Source organism: Myotis lucifugus, unplaced genomic scaffold (assembly GCF_000147115.1).
Source record: "Myotis lucifugus unplaced genomic scaffold, Myoluc2.0 scaffold_47, whole genome shotgun sequence".
Taxonomy (NCBI): Eukaryota; Metazoa; Chordata; class Mammalia; order Chiroptera; family Vespertilionidae; genus Myotis; species Myotis lucifugus.
This window is the reverse complement of record NW_005871095.1, coordinates 3,933,642-3,951,981: the sequence shown is the minus strand read 5'-3', so window position 1 is coordinate 3,951,981 and position 18,340 is coordinate 3,933,642. Positions and strand designations below refer to the sequence as shown.

General features: G+C 35.6%; 1 protein-coding gene across 2 annotated transcripts; it reads left to right on the top strand.

Moving 5' to 3' along the window:
* Nucleotides 1-325: 325 nt before the first annotated feature.
* On the top strand, nucleotides 326-13,066 carry NET1 (neuroepithelial cell transforming 1). Of its 2 annotated transcripts, XM_006088426.3 has the most exons (10): nucleotides 356-597; nucleotides 6,246-6,353; nucleotides 6,784-6,951; nucleotides 7,301-7,363; nucleotides 7,697-7,793; nucleotides 7,931-8,007; nucleotides 8,722-8,979; nucleotides 9,407-9,577; nucleotides 10,480-10,666; nucleotides 11,133-13,066. In XM_006088426.3, exons 1-10 carry the CDS (start codon nucleotides 505-507, stop codon nucleotides 11,537-11,539), a joined length of 1,629 nt encoding a protein of 542 aa, XP_006088488.1. In that variant the 5' UTR covers nucleotides 356-504; the 3' UTR covers nucleotides 11,540-13,066. The 2 variants fall into 2 exon arrangements, with proteins under 2 accessions (XP_023609350.1, XP_006088488.1); XM_023753582.1 differs by lacking the exon at nucleotides 9,407-9,577 and having other exon boundaries at nucleotides 326-597.
* The last annotated feature ends 5,274 nt before the right edge of the window (nucleotides 13,067-18,340 follow it).

The following is an 18,340-nucleotide window of genomic DNA, read 5'->3' as shown; positions in this document are numbered from 1 at the left end:
TTTCTTTCTAGGCAATAGGGTTTTATAAAAAAAAAGGATTCCTGTCTATGACTAACTACTAGAGTAAGTAACCTAAATAAGCAATTTCCCTTTGGGAGTGCTTTTAAATCAGGAAAAGCCTTACATTAACCCAGTTTCCTTTTCCCTTCTGGTCTTAATGTAGACATTCTAAACCTCTTGATAAAGAGCTTTCTCTTGCACAGTGAAAATTGAGAAGCCTAGGTGTGCCCAGCTGTCAGTTAGCTGTAGTCACGTGTCTGTTAGGTGCCGCCCACTGGAGCCTGGTCCGAGCAAGCCCCTCCCACAGAGCCTTGAGGTCTGTGTGCTTTTTCACTGCTGCTCCCAGAGGCAGTTAGCTCCACCACAAGGAAGAGGCATGGGCAAATGGCTGCCAAGGGTGGCTGAGCACTCAGAAGAAAAACCTGTGTGTCTGAGTAGTGGTTGGTTATAGGGCGACTTGGATGTGGATTAATTCTAAAGATTTTAAGGGATACTTGGTGAAGCATGGTGGCTCATGATGAGATTGGAGGTCTCCTGCCTATTAAAAGGACTATACGAGTCCTAGATGTGAATAATCAGTCCTTCAGAGAACCAGAGGTAAGACTTTTAGAGAAAATTTAAGCCAAAAGGATGTCTTCTAATTCCACAGAACTTTAAGATTTTTAATAATTTATAAACAGTATAATTTTAAACTTAACTTTTGATCTTGCTGAGTGTTAAAATGCAAGTTTGAAATGTGTTCAGGAACTTTGGTAAAGTTTAGGAACTATGTTATAGTTAGGTTTATACATAGGCATAGTATGAGTGTATGCAAACTTGAAACAGAAAAAGATTTTAAGTGTTATGCTGCTCAATTTGCTTAAATTGGTCACATTTCTAATGCTTATTAAATAGTTACTATTTTTTTAACTTACATTTATGTTATCTAGTTTTAGAAACTACTTTATGGAATAAATAAGACTGCTCTGCCAACTAGTGAACAAACTGCAACTAAAATGCGATCTGATCTAGTGCTTGTTTTTATTTTTCTTTCCACATCTAATAAGTTAATTGTATGCAACTTTTTTTCTTCAGAAAGAAAAATATGTTAAAATATTTAAACCAGTGAATTGTTATTTAGCTACAGCCACCCTCCTTGCTTTAATTGTTTGAAGTCAGTGTGGTTTTTAGAAATCTGTATGAACATTTATCAAAATAAGTTGTGATTTTTATGCTATTTTATTTAATGTTGACAGTTGATTTAATATCATATGAATATTCCACTTATACTACAGAATACAGTATATTTAATGTTTCTGTACTTCATTAACTGTATATACTTTATTGTGGTGATAGTTTTGTGGCTATATACAAATATCAAAACTTGTGCATTATATATTTTAAATATGTGCAGTTCTTAAGGTTCAGTAAAGCTGTGAATCATACATACATACACCTTTTGGTTGTTAAAATAGCTGCCATCTTTAGAAGGTATGCTTTCTTTTGGTGTGGTTCAACTTTGGTTTTTGTTTCTCTGTTTGGTTTTTGCTTATATGTTTCAGTTTTCTCAAAATAATCTAAGCATTTTCATTGATTAGAGCAAGTCATACATGGTGACCAGTGTAAATACTGAAACTAATCATCTTTTGGACCATAAAAAAACTAACCCTTTTTGTTTGGTATCAGACACTAGCCATGTTTCTGATGTACCTTTATTCCAAATATTAAAAACAACAGGGATATTGTCAGGTTTTTGGTGCTACCAACACAGCCTTAAATAAATAACTAAATTTGGCTATTTCAATTACTAAGTAGAAAGGGAAGAAATCCTATGTGCTCTTAACTCATTTTTATCTTTTTATAAGTAACTTTTTCATTCTTCTTATTTTAAAGTTCTTGCCAAGTAGAAGAGAAAATTATTTATCCAGTAACCCAAACTAATGAACCCAAACCCGTACTGTTTTTATTTATAAAGTACAGTTTTGGGTTCATTAGTAATATAGATCCTCTTATGTGACACCATTAGTAGAAGAAACCTTTTTTAAAAAAAACGGGAAAAAAAACAACACAAACTCAGTTCACAATAGAAGTTTTCCATGTTGTTGCTTTTATGTGCAAGGTACATCCCAGTAAAACTTTTTTTCTGTTTATAGATAAATATCTAGAAAATATTTTAAAGCATAAAGTCTGACTACAGGTGGATTAGTAAAATAAATAGATTGATTAAAAGCTCAGTCTCAAGGCAGATTCCCCTAGCTAAACTAGATAGCTTGATTAAAAGCTAACCTAAATAAACAACATAAATTTATGGTAGAGGTTGTTGAATGTTTTTCCCCATCTAAGTGAACTTTGCCCTGGTGAAAGGTTGCCTGTGATAGAAAGGTCCTTGAGCATGTAAAACTTCTTGGTATTCTTTGTTCACATAGATTTTCAGATTGTCTTTTGCAGAGCTATATAGTTTCAATATCTGGTACCTGTTTTTTAAGCTTCTTGTAGTCACCATAATGCTGTTAACAGCACTCCAAATAAAATTAAACAACAGCAGCAACAAAACCATTATGTAAGCCTTAATTTGAGTGATGATAAGATAGGTAGACTCCTGCCCCCTCTCTTCCTTCATCACCTCCAAACACTGTACCTGCATCGTTAGGGTAGGTTTGATACCTATGCAAAGGGTAGGTTTGATACCTATGCAAAGGGTAGGTTTGATACCAATTCTCGAAAAACTTTGTCTTCAAAATATGTTTTTGACAGTGTGAATGTTTAGGTTCTTATTAACCAATCTATGAGAATTAAATATGATTCATCTGAATCTCTAAAGAAAACTATTTCTGGTTGTAGCTCACACGAGCCAAATCCAAACCTGTATTTTAAAAGACAAATTTTCGTCCCAGTCCTCTGGGTGACTCATGAATGCCTAATTAATCCATATCACTTTTCCACAAAAGTTTTTTGTATTATATTTTTTTCAAATAGTGTATATATCCTGAAATTAGTAGTGAACCATAATTCAGTATTACATTTTCACATTTCAATCACACTTTCCAAGTCATTCATTAAAATTTTTTTTACTTTTGAAATATATTTGCTAAATATTTGTGTTGTGTCTGTCAAACACTCAATATGTCCTTTTAGTAAGGTAGGAAAGTTACTATTGGATCCCCAAAAGTATGTGTGAAAAATACAAAGGTGTCCTCCCATTACCCCCACCGCCACCACCCACATTTCCTGATTTAGTACCATACTTTCTTAAGACATTTTAAGTCTCATGCTCTACTTACTGAGCTAGCTAGGCACTCTTACCTGGACATCTTAGATTAGATTAAACTCTTAAGACTAATATATCCTTTGTGAAAAAGTGAGATTATAGATGGGTTTCTAAAGGACTGTGGAACATTTTTAACCACCAGATTACTGCTTTAGCATGATATCCTGCCACCCTAAAGAGACTGCATAAACAAAATCCACAGTAGTTTCAGAAAGATGCTTTTGATATATTTACATTTAATTAACTAAATCTAAATTCTGTAGTTTTAGTTTTAAATGTCACATAATTTGAGTTATCAGGAAAATAGTTGTATAGTAAACTGACCCTATAAAGACTTTTTATCATTAATTTGATCTTATGTAATAAAATAGATATCAAATATTATCTTCTTCCTAGCTAAACTAATTTTTCCTTTCAAATTCACTGGGAATAGTACCTTTCCATAGACTTTTAAATTGAAATTAAATATTTTGTGATTTACTAGGAAGTCAAATTTGTTATGTTTTAAACAAGGAAGAGGAATTAACCTTTTTCCAAAAAGTAGAACAGAATTTCTGACATCTGCTTTGTTTCTAGTTAATGTTGGCATATCTTACTTTGTGAGGTCATTGTATCTCCATTCAAACAGAAGATTCTTTGTTCTGTCTTTACTAAATAGAAAGGAATGCCTTATGTTAGACCTTCTGCCCATGCATGTGTCACTTCTGTCTTGCACAGATGTATATTGTAAAGGCATTCACACATGTCCTCAGCCACACAGTGTGTCATTTTACAACATATCTTGAAGGTTTCTTTTTCAGTTCATTTAACGTTTGCACATTAGTGGCTTTATAGTCAAAGTTTTACTTTGGAGTTAATTATTTTGGTGGGGGAGGGTTGGTCTAGAGCTCCTCTTAAGGCCTTCAAAGGCCTGAATTGATTATCTACAAAGTCTCCTTACTTTAGTAGGTATTGTTCATATATATATATGGAAAAAGGTTAATAATATATGTAGTAGCTTTAATAAGCCTAATTGCTTCTTTGACTATTTGAATCATTTAAGTTTCTTTCCAGAGAATTTTAACTCTTTCTGTCACTTTATTCTTAAATTACTTTAGGGGATTATTTTTACTCAATTTCCACAGCCCTTACTTTTTTTGTATGACTTTAGTCATATCAAAAAATTTTTAGGAAAAAAAAATTTCATCTATCATTTTTAAATGGTAGTTTTTATTTTTAAGTGCTAACTTTAATATAAATTTTTAATTATAGATCCTTCTGAATACCCATCAAAATTATTTTGTCAAGATGCCACAATTGTCAAAGGCATCAAATACAAACAAATAATTATACTCTATAGACATAAACGATAGGCCTGTTTTATCGTCTGTCCTTCTTTATTTCAATAGTTGTATGAGTCACCTAATGGTATGCCTCCATTTTCCTAGCAGTAAAATTAGAATAATGAATTTTGTAAACTTTTGAGATCCTTGAATAAGTGATGTGTTTGCTATATACTGTTATTTTTAAATAATACATGTAGAAAAATAAGTATTTCTTCTGCATGTCTCTATATTTTCCTTTAAGTTAATAAGTTAAGAGAAGATCTAATTATTTCTAAATGCCAACATTTACATAGTAAGTGGAAATATTTCTGAGAAAAAAATATTAGTAATAATTAAAACTTAGTATGTTTCAAGCACTAATCTGAACCCTTTAAACATATTTTATTTAACCTTCATAACAACTTTATAAGAGAAGTTCTAATACTAACTTCATTTAACAGATAAGAAAACTGAGGCCTACGATGTTGCCTAGCAAGTGCTATAACCAGGATTTAGGCCCAGTCTTATTCCAGAGCCTGAATGCTCTTAACCACTGACCCCTGTCTCTGCTTGAACACCTCCTATGATCCATTCCAGTGTCATACATGTTCATTTAAAAGCTAGTCTCTAAATGAAGTATTTAAGAATGAAATGATACAGAGTTTTGGATTTGCTTTAAAATATTCCAGTAGGGGCAGACATGAAACAAATTTTTCCACCAAAAACTGTTGAAGGCTGAGAGATAAGCACATGAGATCCATTATACTATTCTCCATTCTTATGTATGTTTGATAATTTTCATAATATGGTTTTTTAAAAGTTAATCTCTATACTAAACTAAAACGTTCTATAGGGTTTTAGAATCTAATTTGTTTTAATTTTAGTTTTTCTTCTGTTTAATGATATTTGTTATGTGCCCCATGATAATTCAGATATTTGACTGGCTTTTTATACCACTTATTTTTTAATTAGAGGCCGGGTGCACGAAATTCGTGCACTCGGGAGGGGGGTCACTCAGCCCGGCTTATGCCCTTTCGCAGTCCAGGAGCCCTTGAGGGTTGTCCGACTGACGGCTTAGGGGAGTGGGCCTAAGCCGTCAGTCAGACATCCTTAGCACTGCTGGGGAGGTGGGAGAGGCTCCCACCGCCACCACTGCACTTGCCAGCTGTGAGCCTGGCTTCTGGCTGAGTGACGCTACCCCCTGTGGGAGTGTACTGATCACTAGGGGACAGCTCCTGTGTTGAGCGTCTGCCCCCTGGTGGTCAGTGTGTGTCATAGTGGCCAGTTGTTCTGCCATCAGGCCAAAACCGGCTCTCCGACATCCCCTGAGGGGGTCCCAGATTGCGAGAGGACACAGACCAGGCCGAGGGACCCCTCGGTGCACGATTGGGGCCAGGGAGGGACGTGTGGGAGGTTGGCCAGCCAGGGAGGGACCGCAGGAGGGTTCTAGGGTGTGTCTGGCCCGTCTTGCTCAGTCTCAATTGGCCAGACCCCAGCAGCAAGCTAAACCTACCGGTCGGAGTGTATACCCCCGGTGGTCAGTGCACGTTGAGCAGCCTTAGCATATCATTAGCATATTACACTTTGATTGGTTGAACGGCCAACTGGTCAACCGGACACTTAGCATGTTAGGCTTTTATTATATAAGATAAGTATTCTTAGTATTTTAACATAATCTGTATTTGTTTTTACAGGAGCCAAGCAATAAAAGAGTTCGTCCTCTAGCTCGGGTCACATCCTTGGCAAATTTAATCTCTCCTGTAAGAAATGGAGCAGTCAGACGTTTTGGTCAAACAATACAGGTCAGTGAGGGAGGGGATGGGGAGCAGTAATGTAGTGAAAGGGACATTTTATAGAAGCCTCAGATTTGTATTTTTCTTTGAGTTGTACAAACAGGTTTATATTATTATACTTAAACATAATTTTTCATTTTGGAATATGTTGGTAAGAAATATTGTTACCAGAACATACTAATGTGACTTCATTTTATTACTTTGTATCTTATATCAAATCTTAGTCTTGGATTGTTTTTCTTCCCAAAAAGTAATTTTGGCTGATAAATACTTTAAAATGATAGATTAAAGCTTGGATAAATGGCTGTTTTATGCATAGAGAAATTCTCAGAACTTTGGTATTAATTTGTCTATTTTTTAAGAAAAGGGAATAATTACTGTGTCTTCCAAATCTTTTCTCTTTTATCCACCTCTTTTTGTTTGTTTGTTTTCTTTTAAGTCATTTACCCTTCGTGGTGACAATAGATCTCCAGCTTCCGCCCAGAAGTGGTCTAGCAGATCAACAGTCCCAACACCTGCTAAAAGGAGAAGTAGTGTATTATGGTCAGAGATGTTAGACGTCAGCATGAAGGAGTCTTTAACTACCAAAGAAATTAAACGTCAGGAGGTATGCTGGCATCCAGTAGACCATATTTATTGACTTATATTTTTTAAAATAGTCCCTATTTTTTAAACGTATTTTGCAAGAAGAATAGCAAATTAATGCCTGTGACAAAATCAACTTGCATTTCTGTATCTGAGTAGCACTTTTTGATGGGTGATGGTCATCAAACTTAACAACTCTTAAGGAGAGGGTAAAATCATAAAACATGGCAGCCTCTTATTTGAGATTCCATTCTGAATTACAGATTTCAGACTGAGTCACTTTAAAAAGCACTGTTCTAAATATCAATTGTATATAATTTTCTTTTCTCAAAAAAGGAATGACCTATCATGTTTGCTGGACTTTTTTTTAGGCAATATATGAAATGTCTCGAGGTGAACAGGATTTAATTGAGGATCTCAAGCTTGCAAGAAAGGTCAGTAAATAACTTTATTATATGCCCTAGTTTTTAAAAATATTTCAAAAATTCTAAAGGATAGTTCTCTTAACCTTTACAAGAAGAAAAGTAGAAAATACCTACTGATGAATACTTTTTTTAGATGAGATTTATTAAACACATCTCTTCAAGTATGAATATCAGTAAGAGCATCTACTTGGGGATTAATATATACCTTAATGTCTTTTATGTGTAACGAATAGAATTCCCCGCTAGTTTTTAAGAAAAAGGAATAATTACATTCAAATACAGATCCTCTCGTGTCTTATTTGCTCAATATCTTTGTGTGACACATTTCTTCCTATCTAATAGGCCTACCATGACCCCATGTTAAAGTTGTCTATTATGTCAGAAGAGGAACTAACACAAATATTTGGTGATCTGGATGCTTATATACCTCTGCATGAAGGTAAAACATGCTCCTTAATTTTTATTAGTATCTGAACAGTAGTAACACAGATAATTTTACATCTAAACTACTAATTTAATGCTGAAGTACTTTAAAAATAAGCCTACTATTGGTATTTCTGCTTTTTTATACTTCAGATTTGTTGGCAAGATTAGGAGAAGCAACCAAACCTTCTGGAACAATAGAGCAGATTGGTGACATTCTTGTGAACTGGGTATGTAGCGAGTTGTTTGCTTTAGATAGTTTTTTACATATTTTCTATATTTGTCATTTTTTATGAATATCAGGTGATTTGATCCAGTAACTGGATTATAAAAATAGATAAGACATTAAAACTGAACAAACTTATGTAGCTGTAAGAAGTTACTAGTATAGTCTCTGTTTAAAAAACAAATACTGCATGAATGATAGTTTAAAAATATATATATATATATATTCCCTCTTTGGACAGAATCCCCACAGTATATGTCATTAATTATTTGTTTCATTCTTTTGCTTAACATTTGTGCCTGCCAGATACTAGGCACTGTTCTAGGAGGGATCACAGGAGATTCAGTGATGAAAGACAGTTTGTACATTTAAAATCTAGTGAAAGAATATCTGTCAACTATATAAAAGTCTCAGAGTTGGTGATGAATGTGCCAGAGGAACACTCAGGTGTCCTGGGAATACAGAAGAATAGCATCTAACTGAATTTGGGGGAAGTCATGAGTCTTTGGTTGAATTTAGTCAAATTATCGGAGTAGGGTGTTCTGATGTCAACCCAAAACACTATCCTTCCCCCATTGTCACCTGCAGGAAAATTTTCACAGCTTGTTAAAACTTTTAAGAATAGCTGTAGTTTTTGTGTTTCGTGTTCACAGACTTACTAATGGACTAAATCGTAACAGAAACTTACCATACTTTGTTTTCTTTAATTACTCTGTAGTTGCCAGGCTTGAATGCCTACAAAGGCTATTGTAGTAACCAGCTGGCAGCCAAAGCTCTTCTTGATCAAAAGAAACAAGATCCAAGAGTCCAGGACTTTCTCCAGCGATGTCTTGAGTCTCCCTTCAGTCGAAAACTAGATCTTTGGAGCTTCCTAGATATTCCTCGAAGTCGCCTAGTCAAATACCCTTTACTGTTAAAAGAAATTCTTAGACATACTCCAAAAGACCACCCTGATGTTCAGCTTCTGGAAGAAGCTGTAAGTAGTCAAATACATGACTCTTATGTTTTGCAAATTTATATATTAGCTTGCCTTAGAAAGATTTACAATGATACTCTCAAATTTAATGCACATCACACCAGCATAGTGAAGTGTTTTGTTGTTTTTTAGTACCCAGTATCGTAGTGCACTGCATAGTATAAAGAGACGTAATATATTTTAATCACAAAACTGGATTCTAATCTGATCTCTTTCACTAGCTAGCTATGTGACTTTGGGCAAATCACCCAATTTGGCTGAGGCTGTTTTTTTATATGTAGAATGAAGGGACTGATTGAATTTACTGATTTCTAGGGTCCCTGTAAGCTTTAAAATTTTATCATTTTAAAAGATGTTTTAGCCTTATAGGGGAGCAGGATAAATTAGTAAACTGAAAATGCTCCATCAGTGTTTTGATAATTTTTAGGTACTGATAATACAAGGCGTTCTCTCTGATATCAACTTGAAGAAAGGCGAATCAGAATGCCAATATTACATTGACAAACTGGAATATCTGGATGAAAAGCAGAAGGATCCTAGAATTGAGGCAAGCAAAGTATTGCTTTGTCACGGGGAACTGAAGAACAAAAATGGACATGTGAGTGCATTTGAATGCTAATATGAAGTGAGCTATTATTTTCTTTTCCAACCCTGTTTAAATTTATCACATAGTGAAAGAAGGTTACTGGTCTTTATTTCATGTTATTTGATAAAGCAAACATGATTTCTCATGAATTACTTAAATGCCTTAGTGGAGAATCAATAATATTTTGTTTTGATGCATAAGTCATCAACTTGTTTGGCTAGGAGATTCCTTTCTAAATAAATTGTTAATTTCATAATATTTAATAACAAAGAATATTCAAAAAATGTAGAGTTTATTTTATAGTGATAGAAGTCTTTCTTAGTACTACTGAACACATTTCTGCAGCAGATTGAATGAAAGCAAACTTATTTTTTTAAATAATTACAAAAGCACCAGCTAGAACTAAGTTTAAGCTTGGATAGATAGTATTTTTGTTTCATAAAGTGCTTTCCAAAAGCTCAGTTTATAAGTTGAGGTTCTTTTTGGAAAAAGTTGAAGTGTGATATCTCTGATTTTTTATTTGTGACAAAGCAGAACCATTAATTAACATTTTTATCAGCTTGCATTTTTTAATCCTTCCTTTGTTAGAAAACTATGGAATACAGTACTGGTGTTTCTAGTCATGTTACTACTGATAATCAGGTCTTTGTGGGGAGTAGCATTTACTCAGCTACTGCTTAATCTAATGTTACACACCAATTTTAAAGGTTTTATGTAGTCTAAGATTAGAAAAGCTGTTTGTGTAGAATATGCACAGCCTTGAATAACCATCTTTATGGGGTCATTTGTAAGGGTATCTTAGTAAATTAATGTGATGAAATTAATGTCAAATCAAGTTATTTTAACAGTGGATTGTAATCACCTACAGTCACCAAGTGCCATACTTAAGAAGCATTTGTTTCCCCTTTCTCCAGAAACTTTACATTTTCCTGTTTCAAGACATCTTGGTTTTGACCCGGCCTGTTACACGAAATGACCGTCACTCTTACCAGGTTTACCGGCAGCCTATCCCAGTCCAAGAGCTGGTCTTGGAAGACCTACAGGACGGAGATGTGAGAATGGGAGGATCCTTTCGAGGGGCTTTCAGCAACTCAGATAAAGGTAAAAATACTAGCTTTTAAAACAGTTTAAACAAACTCAGAATCTAAATATATTTTGTTTTAATCTTTAAGAATTCTGTTCCTACACAAAAAATTAGAAATGAAATAGGTTCCATTGTCCTATATATACTATTATACTCATTAATGTGTAAAGTGCTTTGCTGCTCTAACACCTGCAGGTGTATCTGATAAGTCATGTATAAATTTTGTATCATGTATCTACCTAATTGATTTGCATATTCTATAAACTAGGGGGCTGGTACAGCTGGAGGGAGGGGACACAGGAGGTTGGTTGGCTGGCCCCACCCCCTGGTCAAACTCCCAATCAAGGGGATAATTTGCATATTAGCCTTTTATTATATAGGATAACCAGCACCCTTATTAAGATAGTAGGACCATGTTATCTAGAATAATCTTTTTATTTATTTAAAGCTGCTATTTTATTTTTTTCATTTTTATTTCTCTAGCTAAAAATATCTTTAGAGTTCGCTTCCAAGATCCCTCTCCGGGCCAGTCACACACTCTACAAGCAAATGATGTGTTCCACAAACAGCAGTGGTTCAATTGTATTCGCACTGCTATTGCCCCTTTCCAGCAGGCTACTAGTTCACCTGAGCTGCAAGGTTTGCCAGAGCTCCATGAGGAGTATGAAGAGAACAACCCCGCCGCCGGGAACATCAGAGCCCAGAGAAGGTCATCTACGGTGTCGAGTGTGACTCAGGTGGAAGTTGATGGAGATACTTCAGAATGTGGCTCCCCGGTGCACGCCGCAGACAACATTAAGAGTGTCAGAGCACACCGAACACAATCTGGCTTCCGAAAATCAAGGGACAAAGCCCACTTTAGTGGCAAACGGAAAGAGACTTTGGTATAAAGAGTGTTAACTAGTGGAGAAACTGTTTATTTATAAATGTGTACAGTTTGTTTTATCTTGTAATGTGAGCATGGGAGCATTGCAGGGTTACTTAATACCAGTCTTAACATTTTCTATGTTTTTGGGTGGGTTTGGTGGTGTTCCCTTTTTTTTGTTTGTTTTATTTTTTGTTTTTTTTTGTAAGGCAGCTAAAGATATATATATATATATATATATACACACAGATTGCTGTTAAACTGCAATCCTTTTTTTCCCCCCAGATATTTTCTCAAGATTATTTAGAACATTCAAGCCTGATATTTTCAGTCAAATGAAATATTTATGAAATGGGTTTTTTCTTCATTCTGCATTCATCATGACTTTTCAATACTAACCAATTGTGGAATTTGCAGCATTTGCCAAAACTTAAAATTTTGCAAATACTTGGATTTTACCAGTGTTATTTTGATAAGCTTTGTGTGCAGAATTTGAATTTTTAACTTGGGCATCTAAAGTTTACATGGAATACATGTAATATTTCAGAATTTACATTGAAACATAAGTTCCTTGGAAAACAAACCATAAAACATAATAGGTTTTCCATTTTATCAACTGGAATGCTTTATGTTAGTTTTTCCACTACACATTCCTCATTTTCGTTCATTTAACCTGCCAATTATTTAATTTTTTTATTGTAGTTTTTAGGATTTGGTTTTATTTTTTTACTTTGATGCCTTTCAGATTGGCATGTCTTTAAAGTATTTTTTTTCCTTGATTTAAAAATGTGTTTGTGTGCGTATGTGTATATATATATATAAATATATATATTTTAAATCATATTAACTTTACCAAGTGAAACCAAGCCATACTGTTTTTGAGCCAATCAAGAAAATTGCCATTTTTAAAGTGTAGCATTTTGAGGCGATGAACACACATGAACTGACAGTATATTCTAGATTACTGAAAGAAAAACCACCTTATGAATTTTGTTGAAAGTTTTAGTGTTGTCTGAGAAGCAAGAGGGAAGGCAGTTGACTGGTAATAAGTATTTTAAAAAAATGAGGGAAAAGAGAGTAGTTTTGTCTTAAAGGAAAACTATCTGGTTGTGCCAGAATGTGAAAGGAGATAGTAAAAGCTAAACTTGAGGGTGTGTAGTAAGTTGTAGAAGGCATGGGGGAAGTGAACTTTATTTGCCTTGGTTTATAATGCCTGCAAATAATGGGTTTGAAAAGACAATGGAATATGTTGAAATTTTGACCATATTAGATCAATTTTGGTGAATTTATTCATAAGAGGAGGGGAAAAGACTGATTAATCTTTTATCATAAAGTGTTCCTGTTCAAATGAGATCCTAGTCTATAATTTCGGTCTAAACGTCCTGTGTCATGGCAAATTTATAAGGGTTATAAATTAAAGTAAATGTTGATTGGTATGTGAACTATAATTGGCCAGGGGAAGTGAAAATTGAAAAAGACTGTATATAGATCAATCCAAATGATTTCTCTGTATAAATGAATTATACAATTAAAAAAAGCACACAAACAATCACCCTTAAAGGTTTCTTGGCTGGTGGATATTTGGGGGACATTTGCCAGAATATGTTGGTATGATGAAGTACTGGCAGACCTCACAAAAGTTTTTAAAAATTAGACATAAACTTTTGCAATTAATTGATGAATAAGAGAAAGATTTAGTTAGGTCATTTTGTGCATCTTATTAAGCCATTTAGGATGAAGTATAATCACAAACAGCAATTGAGTTGAAGACAGCTGAATATCTGGCCACTTTGTGGATGTGATTGTAAGGCTAATAGCAAAGCATTCTGATGAATTTGATTAATTTCAAATTCTAATTTAGGTATCTCAGGTTTCTAACTATGACTTGAGACATATCAAAGAATTGCAATGTATGGACTTAATTGAAACCTAAATCAAACAAACTTTTTTAACAAGACAATCAGAAATATCCACTATTGACTGGATATTTGAAGTTCAGTACTTATATTTTTCTGTTTAGCAGTAGTACTCTGATTACCTTTAGAGACAAAATCTGAAATATTTATTGATAAAATTGTATTATTTCTAGGATTCCCTTCAAAATTACAGGGCAGGAAAATAGTTGGAGCTAAAAATGAAACAAGATTGGCCATAAGCTGAGAATTTCTGAAGCTAGGTGAGAGATATTGAGAATTCATTATAGTCTTTGCATATCTTTTTGTATATGTTTGAAACTTTTCACTACAAAAGGAAAAGAACTTAAGGAATTGCAGGTATCTAGTAAGTTTTCAACTTCTCAACCTCTTAACACCTTCCAAGCCCCCAGCCTTCACTTTCCAAAGTAAGGCCAGAATGTTGATCAAACACAGCTGCCTTTGCTGTTTACCATCTCACAGAAACTCAAACCTTTTGCCTAAATTTGACACTCAGCATCGTCTTCATTACAGCTTGGCAGTAGTATTAGACCAGCTGTGGGCAAACTACGGCCCGTGGGCCGGATCCAGCCCGTTTGAAATGAATAAAACTAAAAAAAAAAAAGATCGTACCCTTTTATGTAATGATGTTTACTTTGAATTTATATTAGTTCACACAAACACTCCATCCATGCTTTTGTTCCGGCCCTCCGGTCCAGTTTAAGAACCCATTGTGGCCTTCCAGTCAAAAAGTTTGCCCACCCCTGTATTAGACTAATCTCGACTCTGGTTTAATTCACATGGCCCTTTTCTCTACTTTTCTTTTCCCAATGTCTCCCTCCCTCTACCACTACTTGTTTTCTTTGCCTACCCTTTTTTCTCTGACACAAACATGGATCCACAACTGTATAAAATGAAGCAGTGAGAAAGGTATGTTTCCAGTTCACCCAATGAAGTAATTCCATGAAACCCAACCCTGAGAATTTCCAGTAAAGACCATTTTGTTAACTACATTCCTGCCTCTTAAGAAAGGAACTGGCATTAAAATATCTGGTAATGTTTGTGTTGTTGAATAGACCAAAAAGGCAAAATTAGCTACATTTAAATAATTTTGATAATCTACCATGGAATTCCGATTTCTCCATAGCTGCTGCTGGGGGCAGGTGAAAATATTTTCATTTTCCTCCTTCACTGAGCAGGGCAAGCAGAGATAGATTAATTAAGTTAGACCTGATCATTACTCTGATTCCCTCCTTACCAGCAGAGGCATCTGAAATCAGGAAACATCAAGTGACTTGCCCAAGGTCACACAGCTGATATGTGGCAAAGCTGAGATGAAATGTACCAACCCTGCATTGTAGCTCTTGAACCAAACATGCTTGTCACCCCAGGATCCCCCCGCCCAACCCCAATCCCACCTTAGGCTACCACCACTCAGGGATCCACCTCTGGTGGAAGACCTTGTCTGTTCTTCACCTTGGACCCAACCATCTTGAGTTTATGCTACTACCCAGCAGTCCCAGCTCATTCTGCATCATAACTCTCCAACATCCTCTAAGAAAAGTTGACTAAACCCACCATCCCTCCCTTTTGAAAATACCACTTCCTCCAACTCCTGTGCTCCCATGTTTCTCCTTGTTCTACCTTCCTAGCATCTTCTCTCCTTTGGCCACTTCTCTTCTAGATCTAAATTTTGTAAAGCCACAAGCCTCAGTCCCCAGACTTCTTTTTTATGCTCCTGGGACATCTGATCCATTCCCATGACTTGAACATCACCAACACCCAACAACTCCCAAATTTATATCTTTAGTTCTCACCTCCCTGAGCTCCAGACTCACTACCCAGCAGCCTATCTGACATGCCCACTGGGAAGTCTATATCTCACACTTGACCCAAGAGAACTTGCTGTCCATCCCTAATCCTTTCCTCCCCTAATATTCCTAACTCAGTAAATGTCATGACCATTCAGCCAGTCTGATTCTTCTAACTCACTCTTACCCCATGACTACTACATCTGTAAGCCATGTCACTCCACTTCCACAATTTAGAATCCTACCATTGCCCATCACTTTCATTATTCCAAGTTAGTATTAGCTGCAGTAGCTCTGGTCTTAAAAACAGCAACAGCCTCCTAACTGCCTGCCACACTTCACTCTCACCACCATATCACAGCCAGATGATCTTTCCAATGCAAAAGTCAGGCCATAATAAAATATCAAAGTAAAACGTTAGTGCTTTAAAAGTTACATTTTCTAATGCTAAAAATGTATACATTTGTATTATGGAAAATTTGTAAAATTCAGAAAATTATAAAAAATAAATTGCCTGAAGAGAGTGAGAAAACATTCAAATCCCACTTACCAAAGACTAGGGAAAAAATATTTGTAAAGTGAACAAACCATTTTTTAAATAGGCAAAAGACCTGGGCACCTCGCCAAAGAAGATATACTAGTACAGATGGCAAATTATGCACATAGAGAGATGCTCCACACCATGTCACTAAGGAATTGCAAATTAAAGCAACAATGAGCTATCAGAATGTTGAAATCCAAAACACCGTCAACACCAAATGCTGGTGAGGATGTGGAGCAACAAGTCTCATTCGTTGCTGGTGAGAATGCAAAATGGAACAGCCACTTGGAAGACGGTTTGTCAGTTTCTTACCAAACTACAAAACCTACCATATGATCTAGCTATCATGCTCTTTGATATTTACTCAAAGGAGTTGAAAACATGTCCACACAAAAACCTGCAGCTTTATGCATAATTACTCAAACTTAGAAGCAAACAAGATGTCCTTCATGAATGGATAAAATGTGGTTCATCCAGACAATGGAATATTATTCAGTGCTAAAAAGAAATGAACCAGCAAGCCATGAAAAGACATGAAAGAAACTTAAATGCATTTACTAAGTGAAAGCAGCCAATCTGAAAAGGCTATGTACTGTATGATTCCAAATACAAGACATTCTGGAAAAGGCAAAACTGTAGAAACAGTAAAAACATGAATGGCTGTTAGGAATTGAGTGTGGGAGAGTGATGAATAGGTGGAACACAGAGGACTTTTAGAACAGTGAAACTATATGACACTAGTGGTGGATACATGTCATACATTTGTCCAAACCCACAGAATTTACAACACCAAGAGTGAACCTGTTGTAACGTACCCCGCGAATCACAGAAGAACGCCTCAAGAAGTCGAATTAAAGAGTCACATTTATTGCAATCCGGGACTATGAGGGGCCATTCCCAAATCTCGTAGTGATAAGATGGTGGCAAAACCAGACTTATATAGGCAAAGATCACAAAGGTATTGATTACATCTTAAGGTTTGGAATGAGGAACCTGGTTTGCAAAAAAGCAGTTTACAGAAGCAGAATTAAGCATGTTAATTATAGTTTTGGGTCTCGGGGTCACTGAATTGACAGAAACACCTTATCTAGAACCCTCGGGTCTTGAGACCACTGGGTTGCCAGGAACTCATTATCTAGAGCCATCGAAGTAATTTAGAGTAATTGCGCTGTCCTGGTCTTGGGACCACTGAGTCAACTGGAACACATTATCTGTGGCCACTAAAACAATTTAGGATAATTGTGCTGTCCTGTTTCCCAGGTATAGAAGAATGTGCTTTCTAAAACCAGTAAGATCACAATCAATGGGATAGTCACGTTACAATCAATAAGGCATTCAATCGAATGGGATGACTTATACAATTTAGAAAATCAAAGTAACTTGTCCATTGTTAAACAAAGCAAATAGGTACCATACTTCAAACCCTAATGTCAACTATGGACTTTGGGTGAATCGATTGTAACAAATAGACATTTGTTACAAACCTCATTTCTAGAACTTCTTCCATCTCAAACAATTCAGTTCTCAACCAAGTTGTTCACAGAAAAAAATGTCTTGGTTGACAACCAAAACTTCAGTTTTTAACCTGACCACCCTTTCATGTTGATACCTCAGCATGACAAAAAGCATCTCTCAGGCAACAAACAAAGGAGAGAATGCTTTTGTTGCTGGCTAAATCTATGATTAGCACAATTTTAATACATAAAGAGTGCTAATGTATCTAAGGCTGTGAAAGTGCTCAAAAAAAATCACAGGCAATTGACTAGGTAGAAAAATTGTTGATTGGATACAAGAAAAGCAGTTAGCCAGTGATAGTATTTTGGTGGCAGTGATATATGAAAAATTTGTTTAAGGCTAGGAGGGGGTGGTTGCATAAATTTTTAAAAAGAAATGTTTATTTGTAGATTAAACTAGTGGGCCAGTGCACAGATTCATGCACATTGAAAGGAAATTAGAAGAAATATTTTAATATCACTATTTGCCCTTTCTCTATAATAGAAGAGTCAACCAAATTCACGATCGACAATGACAGATTGAAACGCACAAGTGCAATTGGCATCAGTGAAACCTTTATATGTATCACACACGTGCGAGTCAACGTTTATTTTTAAATTGCAAATGCACATCATATGTACTGGCCAGTGGGTCAGTCAGATGGTTGGATGGACAGACGGTTGGTTACTTAGCCTTTTATATATATAGATAGTACATTAGACATGTACTATATATAAGAAAGGTTAAAACAGAATCATTCGGGGTCTGGGCTGGATTAATTCAATTTGCATTATTTCTAATGGGGAAAAATGATTCGGTTTTCAAACAAATCGCTTCCCAAGCAGCCATCCAGAACAAATTAAGTTTGAGAAATTAAGTTCCACTGTATCTGGTTTGGGATGTTGATAATAGGTGAAGTTATGGAGGAAGATGGCGACAGGCAGGAAGGTAGGGAGGGAGAGTGAGAGCGCGAGGGAGTGATAGAGGAGTGTGTGGACGTGTGTGGTGTGCATGTGTATGAGCTAGGGACAGTTAGATTCTGCAGGTCTTCTAAGGGGCTGCTAAAC